Here is a 14,109-nt window from a genome sequence, read left to right as displayed (position 1 = left end):
TTCTCTTTATTGAGCTTCACAGGTAGTCCAGCTGGTTGATCTCTGATGCCAGTTTCCCTTGAAATCTCTTTGAGTGGTAAACTTGCGTCTCGGTTGCATCAGCCATATATTCTATTACTCCATTATCAATTTGTTACATTTCTGCAACACTGTATTTAGTGCTGCTTGATCGTTGGTGTGTGCTCTGTTTCCTCAGTATTCTATCTGCCAGCATCAATCCCAAGTCCTCAGTTTTCCTGGTTCTTATGTCATCTTCATCAGTTTTTACGTCACTGAAGCTCACAAACAACTTCTTCCTTGGCTTGAGCAGTACCACTCATGCAGTAGTGCTGTAGTTGGATCATCTTCGAGGATGTATTTCACTATGTGTCAATGTTTCTCTACACCCTCAGGTTGGCTCTTTCACAGAACATTCACAGTACGTTCTAGTGTTTGGCTGGTTGTATTCTGGTACATTTGGTTGTCCTGATCATCCTGAGCATTTTGGCCAGCATCAAGTATCCATCATCACATTGGTTACGAGTTTCGGCCAATTCACGCATGTTCACAGCCAAGACAAGTCATGTCTGTCCACAGAAAACTGAAATCCATAATGCTTTACTCTGTATTGGTAAATGGTTGGGATCCCACTGTCAGAACAGTGTATCAGCACATCTGTGCATTTAATGAACAAGAGTCTACCTAAATTGCAGTAGAAATATGGTCGACTAATGCCTGGTACCTGCAATAGACTTGTGCTGGTAGTTCACCTATGTATGATTTCTTCTTTATGTAAAGCCCAAAGTCCTATACCTTATTTCCTATCTTTTTCCTAGTCATAGCTGAAGTGCTCATAATTCTGGCTCAAGTTTCATAGAAGTTAATAAATGTGAAAGACCCACACTTTTAATGTGTTTAGTGTTCTTTTCCTAAAGGACTGTCTCTTGACCAAAAAATGAGTTGTACGTTTGTTTATTGTTGTACAGGGATTCATGAGACGGAGATTAAGAGGTGAAAGATCATATGATATTGACAACATAGTAATTCCTATGTCACTGGTCGCAACTACTAAGGTTGAGAAGCTTCATTACAAGGAAATCCTGACACCAAGGTATGTTGGTACTTATTCTTGAAATTATAGATGAACAAAATATGGAACTCAAAAGTTTATTTCTATCGGTTTTATTCTATAATCCTACTGAATTGCATATATTATTCCCAGTGGCCGTATAACTAGGAAGCAATTGTTCGTTTTTATTTTCTCCAAGTGTATGCCTACTCAGTTGCCATGTGGGTTTGTGAAAGTTTGTAAAACTGGCGAATTTTAGGTATTTTTAGATTTTTGTGTGGTAGACCATAAATGACTTTTAACCAAGTTTTTAGTGAATTTTATGGGTTTTCATGATGAACTGTATTTACCTGCCATGTACCCATTCTGCGTTGCTGTTACATTCCTTAATTACATTTTTTGTTATCTTTTCTGATCTATTCAAGTCTGCATCTTTCAATGTTTTATGTTGCCTAGCAATGTAGAATCTTAATCTCTTGAAGCTCCAGTTGGCAGTTTGACAGTGGATGCTGATGAAGAGAGACACTCTGTTGGATCTTTTGAGTGTTGTTCTTCTTTCAAGAATACATCTTTTTTATTTACTTCATGGACTTCTGCAACTTATTTCAGGATTCAACATAAATTTGGGGACGAGTGGGTGAGGACAGCACTCCACGGACTCACCATTTTTGATATATGGACTTATTCTACGATTCTACAGAATTACTTCAGTGTCATCTCTTATTTTTTATATTTTTCTTATTTCATATGCTATGGAATTACTGGATTTCAACTTATTCCGAACATTTTCTGCCTAATTCATTTTCACCTATTAATTGCTAATCCTGCAACGCCACTGAACATCATATAATCGCTTCGCCGAAGATCTTTACTACATTGATCTAGCGACGTGTTCAACTTTGACATACGGATTTAGCTTATTTTTAAAGAACAAACTTGTAATGATAAATAATGAAATCCTCATTTGTGCGCTGAAGATCGGATACTTTCCAATCTAGCGATAATCTTCTGCCTAATTTTTACCGACTGATGCTCCACTTATTTTTAAGACTTTATACGCTTCTTATTGAAAATTAATTATACGTCACTCATCCATGTGTTTAAATTTGGATTTCTTCAAACTCTGAAACCTTCATTTGCGCCGAAGATCGGATATTTTCCAATCTAGCGACATTGTTTGGTTTCAACTCCACGAAGATTCCCAGCGACTTACCGAACTCTTGGAATCTTCATTCTTCAAGAACGGAATCTTCATTCTCCATTCTTCACGATCGGGCTGCAGGTGACATCTTCCATCTCTACGTAGCACATCTCTCATCACTACGTTGCGTTTGTCATTCATGTTACGCTATGTTCTCCTCAGCGGCCCTTCGGTCTCCTAGCAACTCTGATATACTTCGCATTGCAAGCTTCTTCAAGCATGGTGACGTACACACCTTAATAGGATTTACTAATCTTTCTACAGCTGTTCGCATAATTGTTATCTTAATCCCATGACGGACATCCTTATTTTTCATCATTAGTAAGTACTTTGAGCGCGGTGACGCGCACACCATATTCAGTTATATTTATAATTATACCTGTTTAATGCCCGGTGATGCGCACACCTTTTATTGAACATTCAATTTTAGCAATTTATTTATTGAATATTTAGTTATATATATAGTACACTTTTATATCCATTTGCATAATTACCATTGGTGCGCAGTGATGCGCACACCTTCTCTTGATCGTTTAATTCTTTTTAAAACCATTTATTTTGTGTACATTACTTCTTTTACTCATTGACAATATTATTTTTACTGTGGTGACAATATTTATTCCTTTCTCTAATATATTAATATTCATTGTTCTGTTTACCTTGAACTATTATATTTACTCCTATATTACATTGTGCTTAAAGATAGGGCTGTTCAAACTGCTGTTCTTCCTTCTCATTTCTCCCGAACCTGGCACTCCCAAAATCAAATGGACTCAATGGTATAAATCCTTCAATAGTTATATTATAGCTATAGATGGTGTAAAATGTTCTCCTGTAAGGAAAAATGCAATGTTATATAGCTGTCTGGGTAATAAAGGACCAAGAATTTTCGATCATCAACCTCCGATAGTTCGTCCTCCTTCTGATGATTGGAATGAATTTACTGATGCAGTTTTGAGATTACAAAAACATTTTAAGGCTGAGCCAAGTATAATTGTTGAAAGACACAAATTTTATACACGTAAACAACGCGAACATGAAAGCATTGATAATTTTCTAGCTCAACTAAGGGTACTTGCTTCCTCATGTGAGTTTGAAGGCCCTGTTGAACAATATTTAAGAGATCAAATTGTAGTGAACTGTTTTAGTAACAAGGTTCAAGAAAGAATTTTGTGCTGCAGAAACCCTTCTCTCATTGAAACATTGGAAATTGCTAGAGGAATTGAAAGATCTGTTTCTGCTTCTAAAGAATTAGGAAATTCAAAAAACATCACCACGGAGTCAATAAATAAATTCTCACAGCAATCACCACAAACTGCTCATCAACGTAATAAATCTTCAAATATCAAACATGATTGGAAGAAACCAGAGAAACCATATCAATGTTACAGATGCAGTTCCAAATCTCATTTAGCGAATGCATCAAATTGTCCTGCTATCAATAAACTATGCACTAATTGTAAGAAAATTGGACATTTTACTTCTGTATGTAAATTCAAGTCCAAAGTAATGCATTTAGAATCCATAGATACCAATACAGCACTAAAGTTTCATTCAGATAGTACCACAATCAATAAAATGTTATTCTGGCACATGCATCAACGTAGGCTTTTGCGATTCCTAAATAGCGATTTTTAAGGAATCGCTATTTAGGAATCGCAAAAGCCTATGCATGTAGGAATCGCTATAAAAATAGCGATACCTAAACATTCCTTAATTGCTACTCGCAAATTGCTAATCGCAATTAAGGAATGCTGTACCATTCATTCCTATGGGCCTACAGGCCTATAGGAATGAAGTGGAGATTGCATGAGCAATTTGCGAGTCCCTACTGGTACTCGCAAATTGCTCATGCAATTTCAAGGGTGTCGACATGACACCCTGTTGCACCCCTGAAATTGATCTCTGCGCATATTTTGCACACACACATGCCCTCAGGGCATGTGTGTGCGTAACATGAAACTTTGAAAAATACACAAAAGTGCATTTTTCAAAGTTTTAGCAAATTACCATGAAGTTCAACTTCTTGGTAATTTGCTACTCCTATTAACGAAATCGCAAATTTTTTAACTTTCATGCATTGCATTTAAGGAATCTCAATTTGGGATTTCTTAAATGCAATCGCAATTTAAGGAATCACAGTTTAGAGATTCCTTAAATTGCGATTTTTGCATTTGGGATGATTCATCCCAAATGCAGAAATACAGGTGGCAAAGGGGCGGATTCTGAGCTTCTGCCCGTTTGCGACCGGTATTTGGGTGATACATGGGGCCCATTGTCTGTAGACATGTTAGAGTCGGCTGAGGAAGTTAATACCGGTGATCCTGTTTGTGACATTCAAATTGGCAATGTCCTCACAAAAGTTACTGTAGACTCAGGTTCACCTGTAACCATCCTCTCTGACATTATCTTTTTTAAAGAATGAAAAGAAACCAAATTACTTCCTCCAGACATTCGCAGAGTAGCATTTGGAGGTCAGGAGATTGATATGATGGGATATTTCACTGATGTTCTCAATTTCAAAGATAGAATTATCCATTCAAAAATGTATGTGGCTAAAAATGGTTATAACATACTTGGTTGGAAAGATCAAGGCAAATTTCGCATTGTGTTAAGGTCAGGTACTGACAATCCCATTTCTTTAGATGACTTTACTAACATGAATGCTTTACAATCTAAAAACTCTTCATTAGAAGTAATTCTTGACAAACATAAAGCTGTTTTAAAATCAGAGTGATATTAGCTTCTTCCCATGAGGACGGTGGTTTAGCCCCTTCTACCAAGATTTTATTGAAAACTATGGTCATGAAAGAGATTATCTCTTCGCCCAGGGATTTGCACACTTCGGCCAGATTGCCATCCCGCCCTGCCGCCTTGCCTGTTTTACAGGCTAGAAGAGCCTTCCTAACTTCCTGATGAGAAATTTCCGCCTCTAACTTCTCTCGTTTGGTTGGTTCCAAAACGGGCAACTGGATCGGTTTTAACCAGTCCATTCCCGATGTAATATCTACACCCTTGTCCTCATCTTATAGTTCCTTAAAAAAGGTATGGAAAGCATCTCCTATTTCTTCTTCATTACTTGTTTTAATATTTGTGTCATCTATTTGTTTTATCATAATACGCACTCTGTCTGATTTGGCATAACAGGCTAGTAATCTGACTGCCCCCTCTCCGTACTAAAAATGGGCAAGTTTGCTCACCTCCCACCTACTGGATACTCTAGCATGAACTGTGTTATCTAGAGTGGCTTTCAAAGAGTCCAAGTTCGGTATTAGTAACTGAATTCGGTCTTGATCAGTTTCTTTAATGATGTTCTTTTCCACCTCCTTCATTTGTCTCTCAGTAGATGAGATTTCCTCCCTGTACTGCCTGATTTTATACGACATCCAATTTGTAACTAGACCCCTCAAAAAGATTTGAAATTGTCCCAAACCACCATAGAATCAACTGAGCCAATGTTGATATTAAGGAAAAATGTTATCTCCTGAGACAGGTAGCCAATTTCGGCCTCATCCAAAAGGAGTGTACGGTCGAATGATCAAACCCTTTGCTGAACCTTCCCTGCTAGTTTCAAATCCATCCAGATTGCCACATGATCTGATAGATGGAGGGTCAGCTAGCCTATATCTTTGATGTTGCCTCTAAGATCATTGCCTATTATAATGTAATTGATCCTGGATTTGTGTCTATATTTTTTATTATTGAAAGACATCCCCACTTGGGTGCCTAACCTTTCCCTCCAGATATTGACTAACCCATTTGACCTCATCATGGTTTTCAAATAAGCTCTAGACTTGGATGGGAGATTGGCCCTACTACTTAGGGATTTATCCATAGTAGGATTCAGTACTATATTAAAATCCCCTGCAAGAATTAACGTATCGGGCAGCCCCAGCAGATTAGAAAAAAATATTTTCAAAGTTGAGGGGTCATCCTGATTGGGGCCATAGTACCTAACTATTGTGATAGGCATACCTTCAGCAGAGATATTATCTAAAACCCATCTGCCACTACCATCGGTCAAGACATTCAAAAGGCTAACATCCGCTTGTTTTTTGATTAGAATAGCAACCCCCCTAACATTTGCCTATTGACCAGAGCAAAGACAGTGTTCTACCCACCTAAGTATCCCACATATTTCTGTAATTTCTTCTTTAAGAAGGTGGGTTTCTTCCAGAATAATTACATGTGAGGGTGAGTCCTTCAAATACTGAAGGATTTTTTCTCTCCTGCTCTTAGCTCAGAGGCCATTTACATTCCATGATAAGCATTGAAGCGTTCTCATGGAGTATTTAAGGAACCGAGATTATGCTCTACCCCAACCCATAAGGTATCGGCACCAAACCAAGAACAACATGAAATAAAACATACTGGGGTTAAAAGTCGAAAGAGGATTTTTGTTTCCTTTTTTACCCATCTGCTCCCCCACCCGTGCTACCCCCACACTCCCCTTAAACCCCACTCTCTCCCCCCTGGAGAACCCTTCCCCCATTTACCAGGACAAGTCCAGTTTCTGCCTGCCTGTAAGCCCTGCTCTACCTCATTTTTACCTAATAGTAGTGCTCCGCTACGCTAAATAAATAAGATTGTCATTAAAGACTTTAATAACTCATCTTCTACTGATGTGACAATATGGCTAGATGACTAAATGCGTCGTAATATGAAAAAATGGTGAGTTTACTGATGTGATTTCTTAACCAAACCAGCTACGAAGTGTGGGTCGTATAGACCTATTTCACTCCTTAATTCCCATGATAAGGATTTTGGCCGACAGGCTGGGTGCAGTCGCAGGAGATCTATTGCATACCGACTAGAAGGGTTTTATAAAAAGCAGGAACTACATACTAAAGATGAGATGAGGTACCTGGGAGTCAAAATTGTACCTAATATAGACAACATAGCTAAGGTTTATCTCCTGAACACTCTAAAAGAGAGTAAAAAAACTAATGAGATCTTGGGCTCACCTTCCTTTAACTATGTTAGGAAGAGTCAACTTGATTAAAATGACAATCTTCCGAAGGTAACATTCCTTTTTAATACTATACCACTACATTTTGATACATTAATAATTGACAGATTTCAGCAATCAATTAATTCATTTGTGTGGGCGTACAAAGTAACCAGGATCTCCTGGGAAAAACTAAGACGCAGAAGGGAAAAGGGTGGTCTCGTACTTCTAGATATTCAGTATTATGCATGGGCGTTTCAACTAAATCACTCGAGAATATTGCTGAAATCTCCAGATTCATCAGTCAGAGGGAAGATGTTTAAAGCCATGTTAGATCAGGCGGGGTTGCCGCATGAGGGCTTTCTTTTTAAATATGGGGACAAAAAATGTTTTCAAGAAAGTAAGGCTGAAGGTTTTGTGGGTACTGTCCAAATATGGGCCAGAGTTAAAGCAGTAACAGGTATTGAATATTACTCAAGATTGCCACCATTGTGGGACAGCCCAGGGACACCGAGTTGCCTAAGAGATGCGCTGGCCATACCTCTAAAAACAGCAGGGTTATTAACATGGGGAGAATTAACTGAAGATGGCTCTCTTCTATCTTAGGCAACTCTTAATGAGAAACTGGAAGAAGACATGTCCAGATTTAAATATGTACAGTTAAAGAGCTGGTCCCAGAATCTAAAAATACTGATAGGGCGGGAAAATGCCCTAGAAGAACATTGTGTAAAAAAGTTAGTAGGAAAAAAGGAGCTATCATCTTTATATTGGGCAATCGAGGAGGCCATAGATGGGGACTTTAGATTAGCGGAAGAGTTATGGGAGGAACCAATTCCGGAGGCAGATTAGGCTGAGCTCTGGCAGACTTCCTATGGGACTCTGTTTTCAACGACGAAGACAGCGTGGCTGAGAAGAAATAATTATTTCACCACTCACAGGGCCTACATATCTTAGGCAAGACTATCTAAGATGTCTAATGGCCCACTGGCTAAATGTAAAAAATGCAATATGGAAAGAGCCCCGGACACACATATGTTTTGGACTTGCCCTCCCATTTCGGAATACTGGGAAAAAGTTATTGTACTAGCAGCCAAATCTAATTCCAAATTAATCAATCAACGCCTGAGTTATTTGTGATTGTAACTTGTATTTTGACGGTATAATTATATGTACGTCCCAGAAAGAACTTCATATTGTATAATGAATGTTTACAACAGGACATCCTGTGCCTATGGTAAGAGAATGGGAGGAATTCCCAACCTCTGTGTACCCTTGCTACCGAACTCTAAATCAAAGATCATGCATAGCCCTTCTTAACTTTATATCAGCATCACATGATGAGGATTACCATGCAGTAGCAGTTTTTATAAAGGCTGCAACTGACCGTTTTAGTCCTACAGCTATTTAGCAGAGAAGTTTCTATCGTCTGGGAATTCCTTTGATTACATGGACATATTGATGCACAACTGAAAAACACTCAGTTAAAAGTCAGTTATGATTCAATTAACCAAAAATCAAAAATTCCCTGAAATTGTAGTTATTTTGTACAACTCACAATGGACACCATTACCTATGCCCCCACCATGGTTTGCTCTTTATTGATAGACTTTTTGTTTACATGTCACCAGCTAAAGGGTATATTGAGCATGGCAGAGCCCTTAAATTCACTTGAATTAAACTTCTATGGACACTTGGTTATCCCTGCCCACTCAACGTATCTGCTCAGAGCTTGATATGTTAGGATTAATTAAATATGCAGAATCTATTAGCACATTAACACTTCTTGTCCTTTGCCTGAAATCTCTTCCCATTCCCAATAGACCGGCATGAAATTGAGATAACATAGAGTCGGCTATACCTGCTAAGTATCTACTAAATTTCATGCGAATTCATCCTGCAGCACAAAATGTATTAGAAAATCAAACATTTCTGAATAATACTTCTAACTGCAGGCTCTTTACCTTTAGAATATCCCCAGACACCGAACTGGATCATGAGAATTCCAGCAGCAGTGTTCCTGTGTAGCATTGTGCAGCTGAGAGTTTGCACTGTACCACCTAGGAAGTCATGGAACCGAGCAAATATAAGTGCAACTCCAGTGCGCTGGTGTTAGTTCCTTTCTTTCTGCACATTCCAAAGATTACAGTTCTACTCCTTAGTTTGTTGTTTTACTGACGACTACCAACATCTTTTAGACAGTGTGCTAGCAAATTATGCCCCCTGCGAAAACTTCCAGCTCCAAGCCATATCGACAATGCAGGAAACAGATGTTAGAATGAGATATGTCTTTGGTGCCTGGCATCTGGTCTTCATTTTAAGTCATGCACCATGTTGTCATGAGTCCCCTATAGGGCCTGCTGTAGTTCTCCCCTATGTTAGCCAAACTGCACAAGTTCTAAGCTGCTTTTGCTTTGCACACATCATGAAATAAAACGTTCATATTTGTGCCACATTATTATTTTAGAAATAGGCTGCACATGTTTTGTTATTCAGCTCTTCTGCTGGAATTCAATTTGAACATTTTGTACAAGGTCAAACAACATTGTGCCCTATTTTTCTCTGTGGTCTTACACTAACACCCAGACATATTAGAGAGACCCAGCTGCTGTTTTTCTACATGGCATTTCTTGTCATATTAGCCAAGACTTGCTGTTTTGAAAATAGAGAGGAGCATTTCTAGCAGAGGAAATTTCCAGGGACAAGCACACCAGCTCCGTGGAATGTGAGGTGCAGACCAGCTAAAGGCAAATGCCAAGTATGCAGCCCGGTAACAATTCCAGGGATTACCGATATATCACTGTTCTCACGTTGTGTGGCTAGACTAGGCAAATATATACTTAACCATGATAGGGTATTTAATTCTATACGGTTTATTCAGCTCATTTGGTTCATAAAAGAACATGATAGTTTCAATAAATAATGCAAACTGTTCTTGTGTCTCATTTCTGTTTTTGTCGGACTTGCATGAGCGAAAAAACGAAAGGTGATAATCCATTAACACGGGTCACTGAGGAGACTACAGTGTTGTGTTCTGGAGTGCCAACTTTCCTGTTACTCTGGGAAGATTAGGCAGGCAGGTAAGACACTATAAGCTAATCAGAATTTGGGCCCACAAGTACTGACATGGTATGATGACTCAGTCCCTACATACTGACAGTCTGTGATCCCAGGCGTAGTTCAGTTTCGAAACAGAATCCCTGCAACAATGTATGCCTTCTTTCACCTGAAGGCCATCCTGTGCTGGAAGGTGAAGTTATATATTACCAAACACAAGAAGAGACTGCAGTACAAACACATGTCTTCTTCCTGCTTCAGGTATTAAACCTGGTCTCGGTCGTGCAGCTGTTCTCAAGAACGATCCTCTTACTGTCAAAGACCAAGCTAAAACATGAAAAGACAAAGCAGAGCTCAAACTCATCACACCCCTCTAGCTTGAAAAGGGACTGCGCAAGAGTGTCACTCTTTTGAAATCCTCGGTTTTGGACCTGATTTGTTAGTTGGTCTTGAAGCACCAGAGTTCCCCTGGCCAGCATCGATCCTGCTGTAGATACCAGCCTTCAAGGAGGCCAAGCTGCATATTTTTAGTGTGATCCCTTGTGACTTTGGAACCATTGGATCTGCAGGGGCATCCAGTCGGATAAACAATGGCAGGTTCTCCCTTAATGCTGTCTGTGCCTCTGGAACCAGTCTTGTTGTACCGACTCCAGTGCAGGCGTACAAACTGGCTGCAAAATCCGCATATACATATTTTCATGTACTTGTCCTGCAGTCCAACAGACGTTACCTTTGGTTTAAGATTGGCCAGGAGCACTTTCATGAGGCTATCCTCCCCTTTGGCTTTACCTTGGACCCTCAGGTGTTCATGGAACAGTGGCAGTGGTTGCAGCCCACCTTCGAAGATTGGCAGTACATGTATTCCCGTACCTCGATGACTAGCTGCTAAAGGAGAGCTTCGAACAATCAGTTGTGTGCCACATCTGGACAGCAGCAGAACTCTTGATATTGTTGGGCTTTACCACCAATGAGACGAAGTTCCGCCTTAGCCCTACACAGAGACTTCCATTTATTAGAGTGATTCTATACACAGTGGCGTTTAAAGAGTTTCCTCCACTGCAACTTTCAGGGTATGCACACAATGTTTTATGATCAGTCATAGATCTCTGTTCGGTGGATTTGAGGCTTCTTGTCCACAAGGCCATGTTCATTGTCATCCATAACAGATCCAGGTGGCACATACCAGCCCTGCAATGTAACATCAAGTCCCATGGGCTCAGCATCAAGGATGCCTCTCCAGCTTCATTTGAGTCACCATGGAGATGGCTTAATGTTTTTAGTGGTGGAATTCAGATGCTGATCTAAACCATGGCAGGCCTCACTCAAAGCTCACTGTTCTGATGAACGCTTTGCTTCTGGACAAGGGAGTTCCTAGGTAAGCTGGAGATCAGAGGCCTCTGGTCTCTTTTTAAGAAACAGCTCCATATCAGTGTTCTGTATTTTCAGGTGAGTCATCTGTCCCTAAAGGCCTTCCTGTCATCCATCAAAAGGAGGCTGGTACAGGAATTCACAGACAACACTACTGCCATATGGTAATCCAGCAAGTAGGGGTACTGGGTTCTTAGGCCCTATTCCAGGAGGGTCTGTGCCTCCGAAGGTGGTTGGAACAATAGAAACTCTTCCTGGTCACCAACCATCTGCCACAGTCCCTGAACACCAGAGCAGATGAAATGAGCAGGTGTCATCTGGTAGATTCCACAAAAATGGGAGAGATGCCCTGTTATTCAGAAATCGACAGGGTCTCAAAGTGAATTCACTAGTAGCAAAACTCCCTTTCCTTGAACCACATTCACTGACTCATACCATTAATTCAAACTGCTTAAAATAATCTTTGTCACCAGTTGACCCATATATTTCTTTTAAACACCGATTCCTGTATTATGCAAAAAGTCATATTTATTACACATTTGTCCATATTACAAATTTTAACACCGTATGTACATTACAAAATACCACTAAATTAAAAAAAGAAGAAACATTACTTTTTGATCCTTTCACATGTTAAAACAGTCCCTGGTAGATGTCTAGATATCAACATACAACCATTTCATATCAATGTGAATCACTTTTTCTAAACACCAGTCCAGGGGAAAATCAATTAAAACCCATGATAAAAAAACATAGATATTTAATGACAAAAACTCCTCCAAATTATAACTCAAATTGTCGACGAGGTATTTTAGTGATCTTATTTGTTCCCTCTACCTTCTTCAGGACAAGTAAATATAATAAAAACATGGAATTATCTAACAAAAAAATAAAAACAGTGTTTATACACATTCAGTCCAGTATTTTAAATAAGACAAATTTACATAACCAGGTTCAGTGTTTTAAAAAAAAATTCTACACTTAATCAAAAACTTACTTTGGTGTCCCTATCATACCAACAGTCATACTCATTACTATACTAGTTGTTAATACATTTATAAACGTCTCTTTTTAAGAACTCTATATTATTATACAATTATCCCACCTCATACGAATTTCATGCATTCAAATGTCTTCAAGAATCACAGTTATTCCAGGTAATAATTTTATTTTGACAAAAACAATATATTAAAAAAAGGCCACATTTTATTGGCTCTGTTGAAAAGGACATAACCCCAATCAGTAGATATTTTTTTGTGCTTTAAGATCGACTGATGTTTAACAAATAAAATGTGAGTGGGTTACTAACTTTAAATGCAGTGAGAAATCAGTATATAAGATATATTAATTGCAAAAAAGTAGAAGATTGGAAAATACTATTAAATTACTCTAGTAATTTAATGTAAAAAAACATTTATTGTAGTTGGTGGGTTTAATTTGAGTATTGTCAACTAAGTCAGAACAAAGATGTTTGGCATTTGTTCTTGGGCAGTATTAAAGGAAAGTCTTAGATCGCAGCCCTATTAGTAATATTAACACATTTTGAGATGGCTGTGAAAAAAGGCTATTTTAAATATTTGTGAACATAAATTATGTTCATACTCAAATTTTGAAACACTCTCGCTACACACTAATAACATTTTAGTAGTCCAGATCAAAGATTATTTCTGATATTAATGTGTCAGTAGAAATGTGACATATATTTAAAGTTGCTTAAATTAGTAATTGACAGTGTAGATATATATGGTTTTCCCGTTTTCTGCATTTCATACAGATCATATGGGAAGATATTGAACGAAATACTCCTGATACAGTGAGAAAAATAATAAATTGTAAACTGGCACCCCAGTGAAGAAGGAAGGAATATATTGCCACCATAGTATTAAAAGCTAACAATTGAGGTAAGAATGGGGGGGTAAGACAGTGAATATTATGAAAAATAATGAACAGTACCAATAATAAATGGAGTATTATACAAGTTTATTAGGAAAACCTTTTCTCTTGAATCCCAATATAGGAGGGTCAAGATATCACAGACCGGTCATTAAGGGGTCGATTTCGATTTGGAAACGAATCCGTATGACGATTCGTATTCGTAGCCGTTTCCGTACGAATCGCACGAATCTGTCCGAATCGCGTAGTACGATCCGTAGCGAGAAAATACATCCGAATCATTGCGAACCGTACGAAAATGAAGGGTAAATCCGTACAACATCGACACGCACCGTGAACCGTACGATTCGTAAAAATGCCGTACGACCCGCCAAGTACGTTCCGGGGAATGAGTACGCGATTTGTACGGTAAACGTGGCGTATGAGCAATTCGTACGGAGGGCAACAGTATCACATACGCACCGTACCCCTAAAATCAAGGGGTGTACACCTATGACCTAGGGGTGTACGAACTGTACCCCAACGGTCCGTACACCTACGATCATGGGGTGTACGCAAGGGGACATACGCACCGTACCCCTGAAATCCAAGGGTGTA

General features: G+C 38.9%; 1 protein-coding gene across 8 annotated transcripts in view; it reads left to right on the top strand.

The window, feature by feature from the left end:
* Positions 1-14,109, top strand: part of KANSL1L (KAT8 regulatory NSL complex subunit 1 like) — a 3,925,143-nt gene that overhangs the window by 2,470,552 nt on the left and 1,440,482 nt on the right. For all 8 annotated transcript variants that reach the window (XM_078680571.1, XM_078680572.1, XM_078680570.1 and 5 more), the window contains one exon: positions 966-1,090. In XM_078680571.1, coding sequence (XP_078536697.1) covers positions 966-1,090 — 125 coding nt within the window. The remainder of the gene's footprint in view (positions 1-965; positions 1,091-14,109) is intronic.

The sequence above is a fragment of the Lissotriton helveticus genome, chromosome 3_1, assembly GCF_964261635.1.
Source record: "Lissotriton helveticus chromosome 3_1, aLisHel1.1, whole genome shotgun sequence".
Taxonomy (NCBI): domain Eukaryota; kingdom Metazoa; phylum Chordata; class Amphibia; order Caudata; family Salamandridae; genus Lissotriton; species Lissotriton helveticus.
Note: the sequence above shows the minus strand (reverse complement) of the source record. Positions and strands in the feature narration are given on the sequence as shown.